The following is a 13,854-nucleotide window of genomic DNA, read 5'->3' as shown; positions in this document are numbered from 1 at the left end:
ATAAATTAAAAAAATGTTGATAATAATATTTTATAGCAAAAATAAAGTAATATAATTAATAACTTGGATAAAAATACGTTAATTATGAACTATATAATCATTAAAATATTATGATAGTCATATTTCAAACGACCACTATAGAATTTTTATATAATTGAACTATAAATGGAATTTTATTTGAAATTTCATATGTTGAGACACACCAAAACAATAGTTGATGGAACATAATAAACATTGTCATTGTTGCTTCAAAAATAAATAAATAAATAAATAAACATCGTCATTGTTGCTATAATGTACGTAACGACGATTGAAATTTATAGAATTTTTGTCATTTTACTTTTGGTGAGAGAATGCGTTTTATTTAGGTGCTCGTCCATGAACTTCAACTATGCTTTCAATCATATGTCATTGTCAACGGATGAATTCATATATAAGCTTGCTGATAACCTTGGAACTGGGATTGCTTGCAACGGAGTTTTCATGTAGGTCACAACTCCTGGGTTCTCACTTATGTCAATTTCTTCACATGTAACTCCTTTTGGTGGGTTCCAATCAAAATGGTGCAAAAGATGACCCAAGGTTGATGTAACCATGGTTATGCCCACTTGTGCAGCGGGGCATATTCGTCTCCCCGCTCCAAATGGTAGCAGACGGAAATCATGACCCTTTATATCAATATCCTCCTCCAAAAATCGTTCTGGTCGAAACTCGTTTACATCACCCCAGACATTGGGGTCACGGCCTAACGCCCACACATTAACATGGACAACAGAGCCCTTGGGGACATCATACCCACCAATTTTAACATGGGTCTTGGCCTTGTGAGGTAACATTAGAGGGGTTGGAGGATGTAGTCTTAAGGACTCCTTGGCTATTGCTTGTAAGTAGGGAAGGTTTGAGAAGTCTGCTTCAGTCATGATTCGGTCACTCCCAATTATGTTGGCTAATTCTTCTTGGGCTTTCTTTTGTACTCTTGGATTTCGTAATAACTCTGCCATAGCCCATTCAGTAGAGACAGCAATTGTATCTGAACCAGCAATAATTATATCCTGTACAAATTCAAACATGCAACTTATTAGATAACAACATAAATACATACATAGTACAACTAGATTTCATACCCACTTTCTTGCAAATCAAACAAAAATTTAAATTAATCTCATATTTTAATGCAGCGTGTTTTGTGTAGGTACAGCTGGCCAAAGTATGTGACCGCTTGTAAAAGAACAAATCAACCCTTATAACACTAACCGAGTAACTCCTATAACTGTAACACATAAAAGTTGGTGATCTATGATAATTGAGAGACCCCAAATTTTTACAATTCAAATAATTTAGTGTTATGAAGGAAGACACACATACCCAACAAAGTGAAAATATAATGTCTTCACTAAGATCATACTCATCCTTCAAGGCAAGCAAGGCATCAAGTAAGTACTGCTTTGTAGTTGAACCATCCGTATTTTTAGAATTCCCTTTAGCTTGCTCCTTGATCATGTCTCTAACGAATTGGTCCTTTCGACTGTTAAACATTGTATCGTCAACTGTTTCTTTGTTGGGAGATGATAACAGCCAATGAAGCCACGGAAGGTACTCGGCAACAAGGTTTCTCCTTTTAGATTTCACCATTAGACCGTTTAATATCTAATTCCATTCCTGTGGAATCTACCTCACCCTTGGAATTTATAAGCCTCTTTCCGAAAGTAAGCCTTGAAATGTTGTTGAATGACAATATCTCTAGGTACTTTCGTATGGTGAGGGGTTCACCTTTGTTTACTGCATGAACAAGAGAAGTGCATAACAAATTATCACTAGTAAACTTAATATATGTGAATGTCAACAACTCCGTAATCTAGTAGTTGGTTAGTCTTTAGGATGGTGTCTAGTATGATTAAAGAATACCATCTATATCATTGTCCTTGAGTTTGACTTTCAATACACTGAAACAAAAACTTATGCCGTATTATACTTCATAACACGGGTATACAATTTTTTTTTTTCAAATAGGAAATTTTGATATTTGCTTCTAGGAAAAACACCTCGATTCACATTTGCTACCGGTTTTTTTTTTTTTTACTTTGCTACCATTCAAATTCCACATTATTAAATTTTACTACCACTTAACGGAATCTTTTAGGCATCCATTAAATTTATTAAAAAAAGAAAGAAAGAAACAGCCACCCTCAACTGCTAGCACCCTCCCATCAGCCACCCCTCCCCTCCACACTATCGACGACCGACACACAAATTTTCGGCCGACGTCGGCGACCCCATCCCTCCCTGTTCTCCACCTACGCAACCCACCCCCCTTCCTTTTCCCCTTCTTGCTGCCTCGGACCCCCACCATAAACCAGAAACCACCCCCTTTCCATTCCCCCCACCGAAATAGATCCCCCTCTCTGTTTCCCCTACCGAAATCGACCTCCCTCCCCTTCTCCCACCCAAAAATCGGCATCCCTTACCCTAAACCACTAGTGCGAAATCAGCCTAAACGAGTTTTAGGGTTTCTCTTATGGTGGTTTTGGGGTGACGGTTTAGGGTTAGGGGTGGCCGAAAAGGGTAGGGAAAGGGGTTGGGATTTGTTTCTAGTGGAGGGAAGCGGGGCTGATTCCGGTGGGGGAATGAAAAGGGGGTGGTTTCCAGTTCGTACGTGGTGGGGGTCGAGGTCAAGGCAGCAAGAAGGGGAAAAGGGAGGGGGGTTGACTACGTAGGTGGGGGAAAAGGGAAGGGGGTGGGGTCGTCGGTGTCGAAAGCAGGGGGGAGGGGCAGCATTGATGGGGGATAGGAAGGTGGCTGGGGGATGGAGGGGTGGTTAGGGCCCCACTAACGGAAATAGTAACGGTATAAGGCATCAGGTAGTGAAATTTAACAATGTGGGATATGGGTTGTAGCAAAGTAAAAAAAAAAAAAAAATTTAAACCGGTATCAAATGTGAATCGAGATGTTTTTTCTAGTAGCAAATGTCAAAATTTCCTTTCAAATGGTCAAATTTTTTTGATTAGTTAAACTAGCAATAATTTTATACGTCTAATGTAGAAATCATCATATTATTCTACCTCAACATCTTGTCACCAGATTCTTTACCAAATGTTATAGGATATCATATTTATGAATTGATTTTACTTTAAAATAAAATATCTTTTTTCTATAAGAAAAACAATTTAGGAAATAACAACCACAAAGATATCTTAAAACTCCTTATTTCGTCAAATGTCAACTATAAATCGCAAAAATTAACCAAAATATCATACCAAGTAGTTAAGAGCTAATACATACCAGGATTAGTGCAATCGTTAAAGATTGACTCGATCATGGCGTTGACTTCATCCTCTCTAATGGGCCTTTGGGCTCCAATAATTTTTGGGTTAAAAAACGCCAAACTACTTGCCTTCCGAACCTTAACATAATAAGGCCCATAATCAGCCCAAATAAATCCCACATCATTTCTAGTAATTCTCCCTGCTGCTGACCTATGCCTATTAGCCAAAGTATGATCATGCTCCTTCAACACTTGCTTTGCTAGTTCACCATTTGATACCACAATGTTTAGTTCCGACGCGAGCTTGAAAGAGATTATAGGGCCGTAGGTTTGCGCCCATTCGTGGAAGCACCTACACCGGACCGGTTTTATGTCGTAAATGTTACCAATGACTGGCCACGGCTTTGGACCGGGGGGTAGCTTGTACCGGAATCGCTGGAAGACATAGTGAACAATAACAATGAAAATAATAGAAATTGGTATGGTTAAAAAAAGAATCATATTCTTTAAGTGAACAATTGGTGCGATTGTTTGTGTATGAGGAAATCATAAATTGTAAGGTTTAGGTTTTAATAATTTGGAGGTTTATAGTAGTGCACATTGTTTATTAGAAGTATTATTGAGCTAATGTGTCACTATAATACCCCAAATATTTTATCAATGAATTGTACACAAATAAGTATATACTTGTATTTTTATCACATGTTATAACTTGTAGTCCACGTAGTTTCTACTTTGTTTATTAAACTATATCAATAATTGTTAACAGAATATTTGACTAAAAAAATTAAGTGACCACTAACGTTAGACTTTCATGTGTTATTCTTATGTAATAATTAACTTTAGACACGTATGTTTTTTTTTTAGTAATACAGTACAAAAATAATTACTTAATGGTAAGCTATTAATAAATTTTTTTTACAAAAATAGTAGAACTTAGGCACACATAATTAAAGTGCGTGATTAAAAAAATACGGAGAAATATATATTCATTAAAAAAATACCATTAATAATTTTTTTTAAACAAAATAGTAAAACTTAGGCATACATAATTAAAGGGATTAAAAAATTATGGAGAAATATATATTCATTAATAAATTGTATGAAGTAACCTGTTAGTAATCACTATCATTGAAATAGAACTTAGCTATTAATAAAAATTAAAAAAAAAAAAAAAATTTGACACCCATAATTAAAGAGATATTTATCAGGAAAAAAAAAATGTATGAAGTAACTCATTAGTAATCACTATCAACAAAGTAGTACTTAAATACTTAAATGAGAGAAGAAAAAAAAATGTATGTAAATAAGTAGGTGGGGAGGGTGGAGAACTTGAACCTGGGATTATTAAAGAGGATAGAGTAAACACCCTCATCAACCAAACCAAGACCATATTTTGTTGATTAATACTCACTCCGTGTTAATAAATGGATGAATTACCCGCAATAATTCGACGTTTGCTTCATCCACTAGAAATAATCTCACATTTTTAATTTCTACTTTATAATAATCCGACCTTTAATGTCAATCCTTTTGTAATGGTTCCAGATGACCGATAACATAACGAACTATTAAATAGGTAATTTTTTTTTTTTTTTTTTTTTGGGTTTACAGTACACATGTCACCACACATAATTTATCTAAGTTTTAAATTAATAAAAACTGAAATAAAAAACATCGCTAACTCCCTAACCCCATCTATTATCCCTCCTTTAGCCCTAGCCCCACCTTTTGAAGCTACAACAACTAACCGAGGGACAGAAAATTGATGGGACGAGGAGGGGGCTAGAATTGCGATGGAGAAGGGAGGTTGAAATCAGGGCGAGGAAGAAAAAGGAGGCTGGAATCAAGACGGGGGAAGAGGAGGAGGCCGAAATCGGACCGAGAAACACTACTAGAAAATAGGCAAATAACGACGGAATGGTTCCGACGGACACGAAATTTCGTCGGAAAAAGCATAATTTCCGACGGATTTATGTTCCGTCGGATATTTTCGACGAATTCAACAAATCCGTCGAAAATTTCTGATGGAAATAAATTCCGTCAAAATATATTTGCTTTCCAACGGAATTTTCCGTCGAAATTTACAATTTCCGACAAATTTATAGTCCGTCGGAAATTTCCAATGGAATTTTCCGTCGGAACATAATAAAAAAAAAATTTAAAACCCTTTTCACCCAACTCTACACCGTAAAACCCTTCTCTATTTCGGTTTCCGCCTCTCTTTCTTCTCTCCTCTTCTCCTTCTCTTTCTCTCTCCTTCCTCCTCTTTCTCTCTCCTTCTCCTCTCTCCTCTTCTCCTTCTCTTTCTCCTTCGTTTCTGCTGCTCTTCTCCTTCTTCTTTCTCTCTTCTCTTTCCTCTTTACCTTCTATTTCTCTCTTCTCTTTTCTTTGTCGACGGCGAGGGGTTAGGTCAACGCCAATTTGGTGTTCTTTTTCCTCGGCGTTGCGTGGAGGTGTGGTGTTCTCCAAAAATTAATGGTTTTTCGGGTCAAATTCGAATTTGGCAATATTAAACCAAATTCGAGGTGACATTAAAAGCAAAATTCGATTTTAAAGGTATGTTTTCTTATTTTAATTTTTTTAAAAAAATTCTTTCATATCATTAAGATTTGAGTGGTGGTTGTGGTTTTGGGCGGTTGTGGTGGTAGTTGGTCGGACTATGTAGGGTTTGGGTGGTAATTCTGGGTTTTATTTGGGTGGGTTTAGGTGATAGGTCTGGGTTAGTTGGGTGGTTTAAGGTGGGTGAGTTCAGATTAGGTGGGTTTATATGATAGATCTAAGTTAGGTGGGTGGGTTAGGGTTAGGCTGGTTAAGGTGGTGGGTGGGTTCGGGTTAGGTAGTGGGTGGGTTCAGGTTAGGTGGGTTTAGGTGGGTTAAGGTGGTGCGATTGGTGGGTTAAGGCGAGTGAATTGGTTAAGCGTAGTGGTGGTGGGGGCTGGAAGCGGTGGTGCGGTGTTTTTTTTTATTTGTTTCCTTAAAGTTTCCGACAGAAATCCCGGGCCGGAAAACCTCTTATGACGGATTGATTTCCGTAGGAAAAGTGGTTTCGACAGAATTTCCGTCGGAAAAGGTCATTTTTCCTACAAATTGTTTTCCGATAACCAGTTCCGACGGAATTTTTGACAGAAAACAAGGTATTTCCGACGGATTTTTTCCATCATAATTTGACTGTTTTCTAATACTGAAAGGGGAATGGCTGGAATTGAGACAAGGAAGGGGAACGGGCTGGAATTGGGAAGGGGGAGAGGCTGGGATCGGGTCAAGGAAGGGGTTTTTCGAGGGTAGTTGGTTGTTTAAGGGGAGGGGGGAGGCTGGTTGGCGCGACAATCCAATGCTGGGGGGGGGGGGGGCAAGCAGAGGGTTGAGCTTATGGGGTAGATGGTCGTGGAGGGTTGTTGGGTTGGAGGGTGATTTTTTTAATTAATTTATAAATTTTTTATTTTCTCTAAAAAATAATTTTATTTTTTCTAAAAAAAATTTATTTTATTTTTTTACCAATTAGATACCGACATATGTCAAAGGAGAAGAAATGCAAAGAATGAAGGAGAAGAGGAGAGAAGAAAGATAGGCGGAAATAGAAGGGGGAAGGGCAGCGTTTTAGTGTTTGGTAAAAAGGGTTTTATTTTTTTTAACATTATATTCTGACAGAAAATTCCGTTGGACTATAAATTCGTTAGAAAGTGTGTGGACAGAAAATTCCGTCTGGAAGCACATATATTCTGACGGATTTTATTTCCGTCAGAAATTTTCGATGGAATTTTTGAATTCGTCGGAAATATCTGACGGAACATAAATCCGTCGGAAATTTCGCTTTTTCCGACGGAATTTCGTGTTCGTTGGAACCAGTCCACCGAAATTTGCTTGTTAGTAGTGAATAAATTTAGCGTTAAATAAATTGTTTAATAAATATTAATATAAAATTTTATTATATTAGCTTTGTTTATACTCCCTCCGTTACATATTACTCGCAACAATTACTAAAAATGGCCATTACATATTACTCGCAACAAATTAAACCAAAATTTTCCTTTATTTTATAGTAAGTTTTTTTGTGTGATTTTACAAAATTACCCTTACTTTTTTTTAAACACACTAATTAAACTTCTGATCTTATCTTAGGAAAAATTGCAAATAATAATACAACCTTTGGCCCGTTCTTTTTTAATAATACCGCCTTAATTTGGATTATATAGAACATTACAACCTTTGAGGGGTGTCAATTTTAAACATGACAGAAAACCTATAACTTACTAAATCGATTACACATGACACATGTCATCATGTAATTAGTCTAAATATTAAATTTTGATTTTTTATTTTAATAATTAATTTTGGTTTTTATAAAAAAAAATAAAAGCAAAACAAAAAAACCCCTCTTAACCCCAACAACCACCACGACATCCCCCTTCCTCAGCGAACAAATCACCCTAACCCGTAGCGTCGGCCGACCAACCCCGCTCTTGTGAAGTATATGATCGACCCCACATCCCCGGACACGTAAGCCCCACCCACAATGCTAAGGTTCGGTGGGGTTGATTTTCGATATAGAGGAAGGGGAAAGGGGTGCTTTTCGGGAAAGGGGTGCTTTTCGGGAAAGGGAAGGGGAGGGGGTGGTTATCAGCGTCTGGGAATGGAAATTAGGTGGGTATCGTGGTATTTTGGTGGGTTTCGTGGTGGCTGCGGGGGTTCAACGGGTTTCAACACCTACGGGCTTTCGTGGTGGGTTCGGTGGTTGCGGGTTATGTAGTGTGGATTTCGGTGGGTTTCAGTAGGATATTTGGTGGATTATTTCGTGGTGGCTACAAGGGTTGTGGTGGTTTAAAGGGTGGTGGTGGTTTACCTCCATTGATATGGAGAAGGAAGAGCAGAGAAGTTGAAAACAAAAATTAAAAATTAAATTAATAAATAAATAAAAGCTCAACAAATTATAAAGCAACATGAGTCCCATTAACTTGTAAAAATAGGTTACCAATCGCTTTTTGCTTGTTTAAAATAAACACCCCCAAAAGGTTGTAATATTCATGTATAGTCCAAAGGTTGTAATATTAAAAAAGAACGGGCCAAAGGTTGTATTATTATTTGCAATTTTTCCTTTATCTTATTAACTTAAACCTAACATTGATTAACTTAACCATTTCCACTTAAATCATCACCTTCCATCTAAATTCAACATCACCTTCCATCTAAATTCATCATCACCTTCATTGGCAACCACCACCACCACCATCGATCTCCAATCTATCTTCATTGGTGGGGCAACCTTCTATGGAGACCGCTACCATCGCCGGAAGTTACCGCCGTTGTCTTCTTCCTTGTCACTGCCTTTGTTTTCTCTTGTTTCCTTTTGTTGATGTTTCTTCATTATTGCAAGATCTAGAGTTTGATGGTTTAATTTGACCAATTAAAGATTTAATTTTTCAGACCTATCTATTTTCTGGGTTCGAATTTTGTTGGTTCGATTTTAGTGGTTCGTTGGTGGTTCAACTTCGGTGGTTGGTGGTACGATTTCGTGGGTTGGTTGGTTCGATTTTCGTGGTGTCGCCGACTTTAGTGGTTCAATTTTCGTGGGTTGGTTGGTTCTATTTTCATGGTGTTGCTGACTTTGGTGGCTCATTGGTGCTTCGACTTCCGTGGGTTGGTGGTTCGAATTTTCTGGGTTTCATTGAGCTACTGCTAGGTGGTGGTGGTGTTGGTGTTGGTGGTATGGTGCTAGGTGGTGGTGCTACTAGGTGGTGGTGTTTGATTTCATTTTTTGTTTTGTTTTTTGTTTTTTGTTTTTTATTTTATTTTATTTTATTTATTTAATTTTTTGGGTTGGTTTAATACCAAACACATGCCCTTATTTTTTATTAATTACCATTACCATCTTTTGCCTAGGAGTCCGCAATCCTCATGTTTGTTGCGAGTAATACGTAACGGAGGGAGTATATATTTTTTACTAATGTTAAATCATATAAATCTAAGTTCAAACTTATTATGCATTGGCATATATGCCAATCTACTATGACAGTTATTTTGAAACAAAGGAATTTATGTATAATATATTTATTTGTTTATACTCATACTGTTCCTTTATTTTTGAACTAACGAAGGACTTTTTTTCTTCTTCTAAATACTAGTTTTTTCCCCACACCATGCACATACAGTTAGATAATAATAAGACTTGTAAATCATAAAATTAAATTCAATTAAAATAAAGTTAGTTTAAATGAAAAGAGTTATATAACATTTTTTTTTCTTGAAATTTGAATATATTGAATGTCTATCCTTAAAACACTTTTGTTAGATATATAACTCAATATATTGTAACTCTTTATCATCATGTTATTTTTTTAAGGGGAGAAAAAAAGGAAAAACAAAAAAAATTAGAGGAATTTTTTTTTTTGTTAATGCGAAATGTGTAATTTAGGGATAACCCTGATGATTACTATAGTATTTATTATAGATATTATATTATTATCTCAAAGTTCATAGTAAGAAATCGTTTATTTTTTTTTAATATATAGTACCTTTTTTGGTGCAATATGCCACACCATGTGGCCTGCTGCCAACTCAACAAAAATAACAGAGTGTGATGTGTATAACGGAGTCAGACACTCGCGCGCAATTTCAAGTATAACCCCTAATCTCATGTAACCCCCAATTTCAAGTAACCCCTAATTTCAATAATCCCTGATTTCACGTTTTTTATCCATTTATTAATAAATATTACACTTTAATTTGACCAGCACATACTCTTAGGCAATTTAATTGACTCAAATAAAATAAGAGGTAAGTGGGGTAGTTTGGGTATTCAAAAATTGTAAAAGAAAGATAGTGAGGTTAATAGTTTATTGAAAAATAATAAATGTGAGAGAAAAGAAATAATAATAATAATAAAAAAATAATAATGGGTTTGGGAGGGACCATGACAGGAGAGAGATATTATATTTAAATATAGATTTTTGCCAAAAAAAATAAGTGTAACACAGGATCACATTCGATAAGTGCAATACTTATAAAAACACGGAGGGAGTAATCCATGTTATAAGTAACCCCTAATTTCAAGTAGTAACCCTTAATTTCAAGTAACACATATTATAAGTAACCCCTAATATCCAGAACATAAGACAAAACCAAGTAACCCATATTATAAGTAACCCCTTTTTTTTTTTTAACAAAAGTAACCCTTAATTATTTCAAGTTAAGCCCTTGTATGTCTCTGCTGGTTAAGAGTAATCCATGTTATATTCCTTTGTATGTCTCTGCTGGTTAATCTTCTCTCATTCACGTTTCAAAGATATTACGCCCTCTGTGTTTTATTGAGTGTTACACTTATCAAATGTGGCCGTGTTTTAATAAGTGTTAAACTTCCTTTTTTTGGCAAAAAACTACATTTAAATATTGTAGCTCTCTTCTCTCATGGTCCCCACCTAAATCCACTATTACTTTTTCTTTTTATTATATCTTTCCTCTCACATTCATTACTTTTCAATAAACTATTAACCCCACTATTTTTTTTATATATTTTTTTAATACTCCAACTATCTCACTTACCTTTTATTTTATTTAAGTCAATTAAATTGCGTAAAACTATGTGCCGATCAAACTGTAACACTTATTAAAACACGAAAGGAGTAGTACCTAACTAGATTAGTATATGGAATGGTAATAGTTAATTTTCTTAAAATACTAATTTGTACTAATAAATACTTCGTTTGAATTATTTAGATGTTATAGAATATATGTTTCAGAGTATTTTTCTGATCCAACCGTGGGATGGTCATAGTTTTTTTTTTCTTCTAATATTAATCTGCACTAATAAACAATACTTACATTATTGAATTATTGTAGTTTTGTACTAGCCTAGTTAGAGTATTTTTCATAGCTTTTAAAAATTAGTGATTTTTTTCAAAATTGTTATATACTTTGAGTAATGTGTAAGCCTTAATCATGAACAAAAATCCGTTTTTCCAAATAATTACAACAAAATACCATTTACTAATATACATAGTCATAAAGAATTGTGACAGGCTGACTACTCCAATTACTCTTCTCGAAGGGCTAGCTATATCGCGTGCATCACGTGCGTCAGACCCCTAGTGTTATTAAATATCTCAAACTAATAATTTGGGTTCACCTTGCTCGACGTATGGCTGTGAGAGGGTCTTATGGAATCCAATACTCAATTCATCTTCAATCTCCTCTCGAAATGTGCTACCTATTTCACTAATTTATACTCTATGTAACTATGTTAGATGATGTTTTCTTTGTTAGTAAAAACCTCGAATATGTGTTGTGGTCTCATGTTCGGAGGAAAGCCATCTCTCATCACATTATTAGGCTAATGCCTTCTAACAATGAACAAGTTTGGGTGAACCATCATCTCAAAGAATACTCCTCCTATATAGTAATTAATTATCTTTGTACATGTATCATTACCCAAAATTTAAAAAGAAAGTGAGTGGAAACATGGATGTTCTTTAATTCCACATGATATTGGAGATTAGAGTAACAACTTGCATTTAATACATATCAATTATTGAACTCAATAAATCAAGGTTCTTATATGAAATACTAGTTCTAAATCAGTTTAATTATGTTCTATTCAATTCAATTCATAACAAATTAAAATCAATTTAAACTTCCTTTTCCTTGTAACCAATAATGGAATTACCCACCGACAAGCGCACCAATGAATGCTTCATCAAACCAAAGTTAGAAGAAAATTCCAATAAACCATATTTTTTAACTTCATGGGATTTAAGATTGCTTTCTATTCATTACAATCAAAAGGGTCTTTTGTTCACTAAACCTTCCCCAAAAGATGAGTCTTTCTCATTTGATAACCTTTTAGAGAGTCTTAAGGACTCTCTTGCTCTCACCCTTGTTCATTTTTATCCCTTAGCCGGCCAGCTCGCCACACGAATCGACGAAGAAAACAAATGTGTGGTCTTCATCGATTGTAACAAGGGTCCTGGAGCTCAGTTCCTCCATGCTACCCTCGACATAACCGTGTCCGATATACTCTCACCTACCTACATCCCTAAGGTTGTACACTCGTTATTCGATAACGATAAGTGTACCGTGGTTAACTTAGATGGACGGTCTAGACCACTGTTATCAATCCAAATTACCGAGTTGGTAGACGGTGTATTCATAGGCTGCTCCATGAATCATGCAATTGTTGATGGAACCTCATTTTGGCATTTTTGGAAGGTGTGGTCCGAGATACACAACGTGAATTCAAGGCCGATTTCCATCTCACGCCCACCGTTACTAATAGGCAAAGATTCACCTCTTTTGCTATCTTTAAACAATAACGAGCTCGACGAGTTTGTAGTTCGATACGAACCTCCACCCGAGTTGATGGAAAGGATGTTTTATTTTACGTCAGAGTCAATGAAGAGGCTAAAAGCGAAAGCCAACAAAGATAGTATTAACAACGGTAGTGGTGTTATAATCTCTTCTTTTCAAGCACTAGCCGCGCTTATTTGGCGTGCAATTGTTCGAGCATATGAACTAGCGCCAAATGAGGTGACTAATTGTCACCTAGCAGTAAATGTTAGAAAAAGGTTAGATCCGCCACTGCCTGATGATTATTTTGGAAACGTGCTAAGTAACATCATGACTAATACCACAGCAGGTGAACTGCTTAACTAAAGTCTAGGGATGGCAGCATCATTGTTGAATGGGACTATAAGAAAATACACCAACGGTAATGGCGCTGTTCGTTCGGACAACCATTGGGCGGAGGCTCCGTCTTTTATTGATCTTAGTACATTTTCAGACTTGAGAAGTGTAAGGTTTGGAAGCTCGCCGAGGTTTGAGATATATAGTAACGAGTTTAAGGGTCTAGGGAGACCCGTCGCAGTTAGGAGTGGTAATGGGAATAAATTTATAGGGAAAGTAAATACGTACCCTGGATGTGAAGGAGGAGGAAGTGTTGATTTTGAAATATGTTTACTGCCTCAACAAATAGCTCTTCTTGAATCTGACCAAGAGTTCATGAATTTTGCTTCTCTTACCATCTAAATAGTAATAATCTCGTACCAAATGAGGTGACTAGTACCATTGCAGGTGAACTGCTTAGCCAAAGTTCTAGGATCTTCTTACTTCTTGCTCTTGCTCAAGTCGTGGTCCGTTTTATTATTCTGTACATGAGAGAGGAAAAAAAAAAAAAGCATGTATTTTTTTTTTCTATTTAATTTTTTCCAATAATGTATTTCTTTTATATAGCAACCCTTTGAAAAGCGTCTTGCATTGATTTTAAAAGGCACCATGGAATAGTTGTGTAATTTCAACATCAAGCAAATGTAGAGGAAATGATTTACTTTCTCCATTTTATAATAATAAACGCAATCAAACTTGGTACATTTGTTAATGCACTAATTTGACAAGCTAAGTAAATATAACAAATTAATTATTAGGAAAATTTTTAAAATACCGTCAAATAATTATACCCTTTTTTTACAAAAACCACCAACAATTTTTTTCTTTTATTTTACCACCAACTATTCTTTAAAACCTATATAACTACCACCATGACGTCACTGTGGGCCCCTCTAATTAACTTCTTCTTAATTTCCCTCCTTTATCCTCTCCATATT

At 35.8% G+C, this 13,854-nt stretch overlaps 1 protein-coding gene and 1 pseudogene across 1 annotated transcript; one reads left to right on the top strand and one right to left on the bottom strand.

Annotated features, from left to right (window-relative positions):
* Positions 1-401: 401 nt before the first annotated feature.
* On the bottom strand, positions 402-3,763 carry LOC145588528 (cytochrome P450 98A2-like; annotated as a pseudogene).
* An 8,148-nt stretch (positions 3,764-11,911) lies between these two features.
* On the top strand, positions 11,912-12,907 carry LOC145588527 (putative acetyltransferase At3g50280). Its single transcript, XM_081645173.1, has one exon. It carries the CDS (start codon positions 11,912-11,914, stop codon positions 12,905-12,907), a length of 996 nt encoding a protein of 331 aa, XP_081501299.1.
* The last annotated feature ends 947 nt before the right edge of the window (positions 12,908-13,854 follow it).

Source organism: Chenopodium album, chromosome 17, assembly GCF_948465745.1.
Source record: "Chenopodium album chromosome 17, dcCheAlbu1.1, whole genome shotgun sequence".
Taxonomy (NCBI): Eukaryota; Viridiplantae; Streptophyta; class Magnoliopsida; order Caryophyllales; family Amaranthaceae; genus Chenopodium; species Chenopodium album.
The sequence above is the reverse complement of the archived record's forward strand: the minus strand, read 5'-3'. Positions and strand labels throughout refer to the sequence as shown.

Coding starts and splice junctions, on each gene's coding strand:
- LOC145588527 (XM_081645173.1), top strand. CDS start 11,912: ATGGAATTACCCACCGACAAGCGCACCAATGAATGCTTCATCAAACCA.